The sequence below is a fragment of the Numenius arquata genome, chromosome 2 (genome assembly GCF_964106895.1).
Source record: "Numenius arquata chromosome 2, bNumArq3.hap1.1, whole genome shotgun sequence".
Lineage (NCBI taxonomy): Eukaryota > Metazoa > Chordata > Aves > Charadriiformes > Scolopacidae > Numenius > Numenius arquata.
The window spans coordinates 90,661,113-90,674,453 of NC_133577.1; the positions used below are offsets into that span (position 1 = coordinate 90,661,113).

The 13,341-nt window shown below is 38.4% G+C and overlaps 1 protein-coding gene across 1 annotated transcript in view; it reads right to left on the bottom strand.

The window, feature by feature from the left end:
* The window catches only part of ZDHHC17 (zDHHC palmitoyltransferase 17), a 76,343-nt gene that overhangs the window by 42,609 nt on the left and 20,393 nt on the right, over nt 1–13,341 (bottom strand). Inside the window, exon 3 of the mRNA XM_074144425.1 lies at nt 4,566–4,688. Coding sequence (XP_074000526.1) covers nt 4,566–4,688 — 123 coding nt within the window. The remainder of the gene's footprint in view (nt 1–4,565; nt 4,689–13,341) is intronic.

The following is a 13,341-nucleotide window of genomic DNA, read 5'->3' on the forward strand; positions in this document are numbered from 1 at the left end:
TGATGTGACAGCCACTCATGGGGAGGTGAACATTAAACAGATTGTCTTCATTCAAACACCGGTCCCCGCATAAACACAGAATATGTTCAGATTCTACTGAGCAGCAGCACTGCTTACTGGTTAGTACATTTTATTTAGAAGGAAGAACTTGCAGTTTGACAACTGGGAAAAGACAAGGCAGCAATCTCCTGCCAGATGGCACATTGAAATAACATTTTATGTTTCCTTAAGGGTGTTCTTAGACTACGTTATCACTGCATTTCAGTTTCAGTACACATAAATGGTGAGATTTTTCTGCAAAACCAGACTGAGCACTTCATCTCCTTGCTTGGGTAGATCTTGCAGAAGCAATTTTGTGTTTACTGAGAATGTCCCTGGAGAAAGGTGTAACTGGGCGATTCTACTCCCAGTGAGTCATCTAAGCTTCCATCTAGAAGATGCCTGGTGTGTAAGTCCTATTTAAGCAATCTTCTTGCATTCAAAGCAAGCAGATCTGATAAGAGGTCGCCTTAAGAAGAAAATCCTTCCACTGATCTCCATACTAGGATCACTAAATCCTTGCCAGGCATTTGAAAACTGCCCCAGCTTGAATTCAGTGCTTGTGGAATCAAAGTGTATGCAGTCACAGTTGCTAGAAAGAGGAAAAGTGGAAGAGAAATCCTTGTCTGGAGAAATGCAGTCAGTAGGTAACTGTAGAGATAAAAGGCTAATTTTTGCATTTTTACAAAATTGCGTTGAAGACAGACCAACAGATCTGTGTCATGATGAAAGGAGAGTTACATTGTGGATGCCTGATGCTTCTCACTAATCCTACAGGAATAAGAAAAGGTTCTGTAGTTTTCCTTATAAAATATCAATGGGCTTCACCGGTATCTATGTTGATTCTCAAGTCTCACAATAGACAGGACGAGGAAATACTAAAAACAAGAGACGTCTAGTTCTAAGCCTGCACTCTCCACAGATGAGCTGCTAAGCTACTTCACTGGGAAGACCTCGTATAGTCAATATCTAGTAAGCAAGACACTGAGACAGAATCATAAAATCATTTAGGTTGGAAAAGACCTTTAAGATTACAAAGTCCAACTGTTAACTTAGTACTGCCAAGTCCACCACTAAACCATGTCCCTAAGCAGAGCACTTACACTTTGACTCCATCTCTGTGATTCTAAGGAAATAGGATAATCTGTTGTCTCACAAAACAGAGAGGGAGAGAGCACACAATATGCTGGGTGATATAAACTAAAATAAATCAAGACCCCCTAAGGACAGAGGAACTTGGAGCACAAGAACTGCATCAGGAGGAATGAATTCTGTATGAAGTTAAGCACATAAGTAGTCACATGCACTCTAGTAAACAGCAGGAAGAAAATGCAATGAAGTATGTCACAGTGGTAGAGATGCATCAAGAAGGGACAAGAGCTTTGACATACTGTTGAGGAAAAAGGAAGAATTAGACACATCAGATTTAAGAGCATTCAATCGTCAGGGCTCATACTAAAATAACTTGAAAGAGATATGGCTGGTACAATTAAAGTTATGTTGTATTAAAATTCTCAGAACAAGTTTCCAGCACTCAAATGCACGTGAAGACATCTCCCTAACAGATAATAAAGACATAACTGAAAATTCAGATAGAGATTTAAGCATGGACTTGCATCTATCTGAATCTGACATCTTGATTTTGAACCACCTCTATGTCCAATATAATTGCTATAGCAGGAAGTTGTTAGCAACATGCTTGAAGGGGAAATAAAAGGTAAAATACAACATAAAATACTCACATGCTAAAGTACTTCTTTCACAAATTTAGCTTCAAAAGAGGACTAATGGGGAATTTAAAATTTGGTCTGATTTTAACTCTCTGCATCATAGAAGGTCCCCAAGCAAATTTTTTGGGGTGAGGCTTTTTCGTTTATTTAGGGTTGGGGCTTTTTGTGTTTGTTTGGTTGGTGGGTTTTTTACAAGGAAAAGCTGTAGGATACATAAAATGCTTGTGAACTAAAGCATTAAGTCATAATCAAGCATCACACAGGTGGAGTCACTCAACTGCGAAGCTAATACAGAAACTAACGTCATCCACAATATAGGCCTGTTTTTTCAAATGCCTCATATCATACCAATGTTTTTAAATTATGAAAGTTGTCTCAGTGCCATTCACTTTTCAGACCTTATAAAGACGTATCAAATGAGATGGAATATCTGTAATACAAATATGTCTTCCAACCGCTCAAGTAAGATGAACAATTCATTGCACGTAATTCATTATGCGTTCAAGATGGATAAAAAAAGTGAGCTTAAAATATAACAACTGCTTTTAGATGTTGTACTTCTCTTAAAGAAAAACAGCTATCTGAAAAATTTTACACATTTCCATTATTTCCCATCAAGTTGTAAGGAAAATGAAATTAAAAGGTAGAAAACAACAGGGTCTAAAATGTACCATCACAAAAAAAGGTTATTTAGGTAAACCATGTCCTGCATCACTGCAAGAGGCTCTCTTTCAGGGTGCCAGAAAGCACAGTGGTAACCTATCTTATAATGAAAGGAAGATACCACATGCAGAATTATGGTTTCCATGATAAGCTTCTACCCCCAACAAAGACATAAAACCTGTTGTGCTATCTCTATTACATATAATAAAAAAAATATTTCAGAAACATTCAATTATTTCATAGAATCATTTAGTTCGGAAGGGACCTTTGGAGATCATCTAGTCTAGCCACCCCTGATCAAAGCATCTAGATCATGTTGTCTAGGATCATGTCCAGTTGGGTTCTGAATATCTCTAGGGGTGGAGAGTTCACAACCTCTCTGGGCAATCTGTGCCAATGCTCAGTCACCCACACAGTAAAGTAAGTGTTTCCTGATGTTCAGGTGGAATTTCATGTGTGTTTTAATTTGTGCTCTCTGCCTCTTATCTTGCCCCTGTGCAGTACCGAGAAACATCTGGCGCTGTCCTTTACTCCCTCCCAGGGAGGTATTTATATACATTGATAAGATTCCAGGCATTATATTACCAGGTATCCCATGTACTTATAGACATTGTTAAGATCCTACTTGAGGATCTTAGGTACATTGACAAGATAAGCCTTCTCGTCTCTACGCTAAGAAGTCCAAGCTCTTCAGCCTCTCTTTATGTCAGATGTTTCAGTCCCTTAATCATCTTTATGTCCCTGTACTGGACTCACCCCAGTAAGCCCATATCTTTCTTGCAAAGGGGAACCCACGATTTCTCACAGATGTTCAACTTCAACGCTTGAGTAAAGAGGAAAGATCACCTCCCTCAAAATGCTGGCAATGTTTTTCTTAAAGAGGCCCAGTATACCATTGATGGTTTTTTGCTGCAAGACTCCATTGCTGGTTCACAGTCACCTTCCCGTCTACCAGGACCCCAAGGTTCTTCTCATCAGATCTAAGTATCCATTTACCTATCTTTATCTTCAACCGTCCCAATATCTGTTGGAGGGATAACACAGCAGGGCATAAGCAATCCAGGAAGTTCCTGGAATGCTTCGATAATAACTTCCTTCTCTAAGTGATAAAGGAGCCAAGAAGGAGAGGTGCCATGCTGGACCTTGTTCTCACAAACAAGGAGGGGTTGGTGGGGAGTTATGTCGGTGACAAAAGGAAGACTAATGAAAAAACAGGCCGTCTCCAGAAGGAAACAGGAGGCCTGGTCACCCGGGATATGGACAAGACTGAATTATTCAATGACTTTTTTGCCTCAGTCTTCACCGGCAAGTCTTCTAGCCATACCGCCCAAGTCACAGAAGGCAAAGGAGGATCTCATCAATATTTTGTGTATGTGGATTTTATTGCATGTACTTAATTCATTGTTTTGTTACCGGTAGAGAAAAAAACCCAAACATGTTCTATATACACTCACAACTTGCAAGACAGCAAGTACTAGGAACTATCCTTTCAGAATTTAAGCTGTGTTCTGAAAGATAACAATAGGTTTTAAAACATAGTCTCAAGTATTACACTCCAGACTTTATAAACTGAAAAGCAAAAAAATACCCCAAATCCCATAGCTCCCGCAATTAAAGATTGTTATTACTTGAAGGGAGAGGTGCTGCAATGTTACCTGTTGCAACAGCTGTGTTTTTAAAATGCAAAGAAGTTATTTAAGTTAGAACTTCTTGAAATGCTGAATGAAGCGGAAATTGCCCCTTGCATCACATTAATCTTGCTTATTGAAAAACATTCACTACCATCTAGCATCAAATTTCACCTCTTCAAATAAGAAATTTGGTATTTCAACAAGTATACCACAGTATAAAGACACTGCACGTGCAGCTGAACAGCTGTTCCACAGGCTAATCTCACCTGAGAAGCATCCAATCTTGACTTTTGGACATTTCATAGGTTTTATTTCTGTTCGTGTCATAAAAACATTTCTGCCAAAATGCAAATTAGGTCTTTTGACTACTCCCCTCACCCCCGAATTTCAGGACTAAAAATTGCATTTTTAATAGAATTAAGATTACTTACACCTTAAAAAGAGAAATCAACACTTTTAAGGACATGATTGGTTTATGTTTAACCTAAAGTGTAATACGTACTTCACCAGATCTATCCTGTTGTTGATTGCAGCCCAGTGGAGAAGTGTCACGTTTTCTTTGTCTGGTTGTCGTACGTCATAACCTGCTTCTACCAACTCTCTACATCGTTCGTATATTCCATACCTTGAAAAAGAAAACAAGATTTTTCAAAGTTGTTACCTCGGATAAAAACGCATTCCGCAAACACCATGCTTATGGTCACAATACAAAAGCTTCAACAGAAGAGAAATGAAGCAGAAACTCAACTTTCTGTTTCTATATGATTACAAATCTCTCGCAACAAGGGCACTTCCACTGGCAGAAGTTGTATGAACCAGTTCAAGATTTTACAGAAAACTTGTCTCCACAGCAAACTATACAGTAGAGCATGGCAAAATATAGATAAGTATTAAACTGAGAATAAATAAAACTCTTCCCAGCGACGCCACTACATTTGTTTCTCCCACCTCTGTTCTCCTTCCTTTCCATCTCTTGAAGACCAAAAAAGGTCAGCCAACTAATTTGACAGTATCTTCCTAAAATTCTGGTAAGATCATCAGATCAATTACAAACACTAACAGAGGTCAAACACTTCCCATTTTTCTTCTCAGATAAAAAAACCCAGCAATTTGTCTGATTTAAGTTAGTACCATCTATTCTTTTATTCTGCTTCAAAATTCTATACCTTAATATGAAATGAGTTCGTTCATTAAAGATGACTACTAAAGTGTGAGCTACCTTCATTTGAAAAAAATTCTGCATATGTTTGAAAGTTGAAACAATTCAGCAAGCATAAATATCACTTAGGCATCTAATGTAGGAACGACTCCAACATTAAATAATGTTTGTCTTGATGCTTACACTGTTTTATCACCTATTTTTACTGGCAATAAAAGAAATGCAGAAAGGCATGTAAAGATTACATTTCAATGTCTGTACAACCCACAGGGATTTCTCAAGTCTCAAGGAGGAGACTGATGTGTGGGCAAACCTTGACATCAAGATCAATGCCTCGTGACATCCAACTTCTGCTAGAGCAGAATGTTAACAGCCTCTCAAAGTTGGAATTCACTAAGTTTTCCTTATGCTGCTTCTGTGCTCTACTTTCTGCAGACGAGACAGCCTTAGACAACGCAAAGCTCCTTTGTAACTAATGCCGAGACCTTTTTTCCAGGGCAGTTGTCATTCTTATATTTTCTTTCATGTATTGGAATGGATCTCAATCTGGACATTGCTCCCATAGTGAAGCCTCAAGTGACTCAAATTGGCAAAGCTCAGGAATGCTTTCCAAGCCTTTCACAGGCCTGAAGTACATAAATTAGTTGGACACTAGTAAAAAAAAAGTACTAGACATAACAACCTACTTAGATCATGTTGTTTTCAACTTCTTAGGAAAGTTGCACTAGAAATTATAAAAAATGCTAGAAATCACTGTCATACCCATAACCTTTCCAAACATTACAAAAGATCAGAACAAAGACTATTGTGTGCAGTACATACCAATTGGCAACAAACCTATAAAATTTGGTCTCTCAGACTGAGTAAAAAAGCAGCAGTCACGAACAATTTTAACGAGGAAGCTTTGTTTTTAATCAGTTGGGGGTGAGGTGGGGAGAGAAGAGGTTTGCTATACAAAGACTTAAAAATATGCAACCAGCTAGACAAGATACACATGCTCAGACACAGATAACTGCCAGGAAAACTGATAAGGTTTTAAGTCAGGCCAATCTTTAGGCGCAGTATCTTCCAAGTCCCAGTCTAGATCAGCAACGTGGCCTGACAAGTTCTTGTTCAAATGGCTTAACGGGTACCATTCCTGACTTGCACACACACACCCACACCTCAGCTGAAAGGGCCACTGAAAAAAGGCTAGGACTACTAAAGAGAGGTCAGCCAAGAATGAGGAGTGAGAAGAGACAGCAGAAATGAAGGAAAGGACTTCTGAAAGCAACACAGCAAATTCTGATCTTACTACAGTACAACACCACACTGGAGGTAACCTGGAAAGAGATTCCTATAGAATAGCAAATGGCCCTTTTGTTGACAAGCTGTTCTACTCCAGTCAGCCGTTACGACAACCCTTCCTACTGTAGACTTCTCCTGCTTTCATTTAAAACAACTAACTGAAGCCATAATGTAATAAATTATTGACCTACAGCCTTGCTATTAGGTTTAAGCCACCAGTGAAAAAAATTGTACTGCCCAAGGTTGAGTTTAGCTGACTCATCCTGCTCAAATAAGTACTACTACACAACAAGCAGGAATTATGTTAATAAAATATTCTAAGTTATTGGAAAGATACAAATAACCCAGTAACACAATAATGCTAACTTCTATAGAGTCTAAGAGGCAATCATGTAAACTATTCATGCAATAGATTAGGATTTTCCTTACATGCACTAGTTTTGGCTAGGATCAAATTAATTTCTCCATAGTAGCTCCTATGAGGCTACATTTGTTTTGGTCACAAATTCAAGTGTTGATAACACAACATTTTAGCTATTACTGAGCAGTGCTTACACACGGTCAAGCAAGGCCTTTTCTGTTTCTCATGCTGCCCGGCCAGTGAGAAGGCTGAGGGTGCACAAGAAGCTGAGAGGGGACACAGCTGGAACAACTAACCCCAACTGACCTTAGAGATACCCTGTTTCACATGACACTGTGCTCAGCAATAAAAGCTGGGGGAAAGAGAAAGAAGAGGAGGAGGGAGACATTAGGAGTTATGGCATTTGTCTTCCCAAGTAACTGTTACACATACAATCACATGGAGCTCTGCTTTCCAGGAGGTGGCTGAACACCTGCCTGACGATGGGAAGTAATGAATGAAACCCTTATTTTGCTTTGCTTGCACGCACAGGTTTTGCTTTCCCTATTAAATTGTCTTTATCTCAACCCATGAGTTCTCACTTATACCCTTCCAATTCACTTCCCCACCCCACCAGAGGGGAGCGAGCAAGCAGCCGTGTGCGGCTCAGGTTTTGATTTAAGCCAGGTTAAATCACAACACTACTATCGATCAGCTATGGTAAAACATGCAAATTATTTAGATGAGTGCCCTACCACGTTAATGACACAACACAAAATGGACCTCCTTGAAAGTAATCTCTGATACCTAGTCAAGTTTTTGTTCAACTATGCTACCAAGACAGGTATAATGAAGCAATGCTGACACAGTCTTTGGGGGCTGGGATATGGGGGTGTTCGTTCTTTGGGAGTTTTGGTGATGGGTTTTTTATTTTATTTAAAGCAAATCTCCAGTCTTGCAGAAAATGTGATGCTGCTTTCTGGAGAACTCTGCTCAAGAGATATGAAAATGAAGGAGAGGTGTAGCAAGCATGTGAATTGACTCTGCAGCCTGTCAAGACAGAACACTGTCACGAATGCCCCTGCAGAAGCCCTGATAGGATGCTCTAATTATGCTCCTCCACTAATGTTTACAAATACCACCCTCTAGAATTCACCCATATGCTGCTGTGAGGCCCTGGGCAAAGACTAGTGCATGGGTTCAGATACAACAAGGATTAGTAGGAATAGATTCCCTCTCTGGATTTAGCATCATAGACTTCCCCTCCTCCTGTCTGGAAGGCAAACTGCAAGTCACAGGTACTTCCTACCGCTTGGCCACAAAACAAATCATGAAGTTCTGCAATACATCAGAAGAGCCTTTGCAGGAAAACAAAACACTTTCCAAAAGTTAAACTGAGAATGAGGTGTATAGCAATTTTTTTATTTAAGTCAACATCAGTTTGTCCGTTCCTAGAAATTTATTTTGGTATCTTGAACTCAATCGTAACCGATTACAAAAGATGTAACACATGGTGTAATTTAATAACACTTAAATTTATTAAATTGTCACAAGAGGACTTCAGGATCTAGACAGATAAAATCTGCCTGGCAAAAAAAAAAAAAAAAAAAAGGTTAGGAATTTACAACAATTTGCTCCTCTTCTTGGAACCAGCAGGCTCTCTACAATTAAATAAAACACTGGATCTGAGGCAGTCATGGTTTCTTGAGCTCTGTCCTAGAAACGTAGCATTCTTCTCTCACATACTACCTACAGTCTTCTTCCATCAATTTGCTGCAGCTGACTTCACCTTGCCTTCTCCAAAGGTTTGTGACTCACTGTTAGATTACAAAATGAGAGAGTTACCTATTTCAGACACTCAGCATAATCATGCTCACAATGTTGTTAAAGGGCTTTATGCCCTTCAAGAAAGAGGAATGGAGGAAAAGACTCAAACCCTCACCAGAGATTGAGGTATTAACCTAAAAAAATTTCAGCATCTGCGTGAACTCTAGAGGTGATGCTGTAAACATCAATATGGAGTATAATTAAAGCATACTATTGAGCTTGCCTTGTTCTGAAAGAAATGGGACCAGTTCTTCCAGGAGAAAAAATACCATTTTGCAACCTCATTTCACTATTACAGTCTCTAAGCCATTTCGGTAACTAACCTGTAACATTTTATTTGTCATTGCAGGTTAAAGATAGCCTGAATTAAATACTTTAAAAAATAGTATCCTGGAAGCCATTTGCATTTTAAGTATGTAATTCATTTTTTAATCTTTTGTCTGCAAGCACATCGACTCCTGGAAATAGACACTGCCAGCTTTGCTGCATGATTAACATGAAATTTGGCCGCAATACTAGGAAGGAATCTCTCTTCCGTGAGCACATCACCATGCCAACAAACAGTAGGTAAGCCAGGAGCTCGCTCCCTCATCTCGCTATCATTGTAACACCAATCAAAGCTGTTTTAACTGGAAATGCAATTAGTAGAAAAATGACCTTTTTTATCTTTTGAAGTCTCATTCCCATGAATGATGGTTAAATACTAACAAAGCCTTTCCTACTTTCTCATGCTTTTTGTGTTAAACAGTAAGACAGCTTTGTTTTCAATAGCACCAGGATAACTCAAGAGCTGCTTAATGAACTGTTAACAGTGATGTTGAGAGACAAGAGAAATTCAGCTCTTGCCTATGTCCCAAAGCATCAAATTGCCTAGAAGGTTGTGGCTATATTACTAGTGTGGTTAAAAAAATCCCACCCTTTCATGTGAATTTCAGGTACCTTTCACTTTCAGCAATACAATCAAACTCCATGGGCACAAATGACCAGGCATAAAGAATGCGTACCTATGGCACGGTCTGCCCATCCTAGCTCAAAAAAGCCAGCAGTAATTGTCACTTTGGCCAGCCCTCACCAATTCAAATTATTCCATATGTATTTTTTTTTCCCTTATCAGTTACCCTATGAATGAAGGGAAATAGTGAGGAAAAAAGCACGTTCTCAAATGTATCCAACAATTCTCTTCCTGAACAAGATTCAGCATATTTCATATTTCATGCTGCACTATTTCGCAATGCACACAACTTCATTTTGAATGATCTCAGTGGGTAAAACTAACAGAGAAGTTAATCTTGCCATAATGAAATTGTAACACTTGAGCACAAGGAATCAATCTTCTAGAAGTCACAAAAGCACTCGTTAATATCATCAATGTTTAATACCCGTGTTCATAATGGTTATTTAACATACTTTCAGCATAGCTGGAATTCGCTGAAGTTCACTACAAGCAGAAGGTGTCTATTCACTCTCAAAAGAACTGAAATCATGATGCAATGATTAAAGTCCCTCAGATTTTGTTCTCCTAGTCATAACCCATCATACGCTTCCCTATCTGTGAACATTAGCTTCTTTTCCTTCGTTTCACGGTTTAAAAGATTCAAAACAAAACAAAGGTACCAACTTTTTAACTTTTTCTGTTAACACAGTACCCTTCCCAAGACATCATATTCAAAGTTGTGACTCCAGGCTTGGATGACACAGGGCTACTGGTGCCAGAAGAGATAGAAATAAACGTATCCAACATATCTCCACTAAATTTAACTTCTAAATCACTTATGACTTTTTTTACAAGACTCCATTCCCTTGCAGCTCCAGTGAGAGCACTGGATATCACAGAGGAACAAAAACAGTACAGAGCACACCCTCTGATTTTGTAGATGCAGAGAAATTCAAAGACTTTCTATGCAGTTATAAGTGAAGTACTTATGCAATCTTCCTCCATTGCAATAGCAAAGGCAAGGATGGATGATTTTTTTACTACTGCTTTGAAAAAAAGATTTTCAAATACATACGAGTGGTCTGCTTCTGCTTTCAGAAACACAGTGGAAATTTTATATGAACCAAATAATTTTGCTATAACCAAATGACAAGATGCCAAGAGATTACACACATATTGTAACATGTGCAAGATGAAGGGCTAAGACACTACTACTTTTAATGCTACCAAGGCACCCATGGACATATTTATAAGAAAGCCAGTGAAAACTGTACTCTATATCAATAGATATTAAAACCAAACACGATTTTTACTCCCACAAGTTTCTGCAAAATAAACACAGAGACAGACTATTTTTGGTATAAAGCATGTCTAGGCTGCCATGTCTGTGGGAGAATTCATCAGGAACATAATGGGGAAAAATATAAATACTGATAAACTCTTTGCAATGAGAACATCAGCTGAATAGCTCTTTTATATGAAGTCTTAATTTGATTGTAAGAGGTTATTAGATTTGTAGCTCATAGCATATGAGCATGTTAATTTAATTAGTGTCCAGTCTACAGACTAAGAAGGTAAAGCACACAAACAGTTCAATATGAAAAAGTAAACAAATACTTTTGGAAAAATATGCAGAGCTTGCAAGCTCTTATTTTCCCTTATTTAAAAACATAAAAGCAAATGCATTATTATACTAACATTGTTTTATTTCTCTGTAATCAAGCACCAATAAACTCAACATCTTAAAACAGCATTCTACAGTCAAGCAACTTATATGAAGTACAGATGAGTTTTAAACCTTTTCATTCCATTTTTCTTCATCATCTTTAAAGAACTGTGTTCCCCATTTTTGTGTATGTTGCAACAATAATGTAAATAACGCAGCACATCAAATACTGTAAGAACAACAATGATTATGAAAAAATTAAATGACTGACAAGCTACGTAAATGCCACGACTAACTGCTTCCTGCTTGGATTATCAGAAATTTAATAGCAAACAATTCTATGCTATGGCAAAATACACCTTCTGCCTGTCAAGAAGCCTGCAATTTAAGTGGTCTTACATGAAATGTCAAATCATTTTGAATGACAGATCAGTTCGACTTTTTTTTTTTTTCTTTAAAACAAAGGAAGATACACAAGAAGCCACAAAAATGGTCAGAGGACTGGAGTACCCCTCCTATGAAAACAGGCTGAAAGAGTGGGATTGTTCAGCCTGGAGAAGAGAAGGCTCTAGGGGAGACCTTGTAGCAACCTTCCAGTACCTGAAGGGGGCCTACAGGAAAGATGGGGAGGGACTCTTCAAGGAGTGTAGAGATAGGACGATGGGTAACGGTTTTAAACTGAAAGAGGGGAGATTTAAATTAGATACTAGGAAAAAGTTCTTTAGTGTGAGGGTGGTGAGACACAGGAACAGGATGCCAAGAGAAGTTGTGGATGTCCCATCCCTGGCGGTGTTCAAGGCCAGGCTGGATGGGGCTTTGAGCAATCTGGTCTAGTGGGAGGTGTCCCTGCCCAGGGCAGGGGGGTTGGAACTCGACGATCTTTAAGGTCCCTTCCAACCCAAACTATTCTATGATTATGTGATTATTATAATTAGCCATCGGACCACTCCCAAGACCAACAGAATTTCATTTAACTAATGGTAAGTATCCAGGTACCATTTGACCATACCGCACTAAAAAAACCTGTTGTATTCTCTTTGGTAAGTGTTCTGGAAAAACAAAAACTGTGTTGTGAATTCCATGCTGAATGCTACATGTCTGGACTTGGAAAAAAAAAAAAAAAACACAAACCACAAACCAAAACACTCAAACTAAGAGACAGAAAATAATTCTTATTTTATTTTTCTATGTTTTGCTTGAGCTTACTGAACTGGGGAGGGGAGTTCTGGGAGACAGATAAGCAGCCATTTTTTACAAAATTTTTTGTGGCATCTTATTTACATTAGCATTGAACTAAAAAGTAAATGAAGTCAGCAGATATTTTAATCTAAGTGAATACTGATTTTTGAGGACAGGTGGTAGAGGATAAGATCATCTATTTTTCATATATATAAAAGAGGTTATATTTCTACAAAAGTGAATAACTACATAATTTTAATAGGAACTGTATATCTTCTTAGTAACACTGAATTAATATGTTAGCAGCATCATTTATTTTATTGTAAGTCTTATGATGTTTGGTAGGTTTATTTTCTGCCTTGAATTTCAGAGATTTTTCCCTTTAAGACAGCTGTTTTACATAACATGGCCTCCAAATTCTAGTAAATACTTAAAGGTGAGTTCTCCCTCTAGTTCAGGAAGTGCTGTCTGGATACCAACACTTGATCATATACCCATGCTGAAAGTCCCCCTTCCCTGTGATATTAACCATTAGGGCTACGATACCAAACTATAGTCCTCTTCGGCGAGATGTCATCACTCTGTAAATCACATTTTACCATGATTGGGAAGGAATATAACAGATAATTCACAGCCCTGTTGATGCTTGTTTGAGCAAACCAGAAAATAATCATAACTCAGCTGAAAGATCAGCCTAAAATTGAGGGCTAAGGGGCACAAATGTGTTTTATGGTTTCAAACATGCAATGAGCAAACAAGAATGGAAGCAGGTAACCTGTAAAGTCACTTCTGCTATCACATTCCCATGCTTCTAAGAAGCAGCTTCTTTGATGCTATGCTGATGTTGTCATTTCTAAAAATCCCCTCATATTAGGATTGTAGGTTG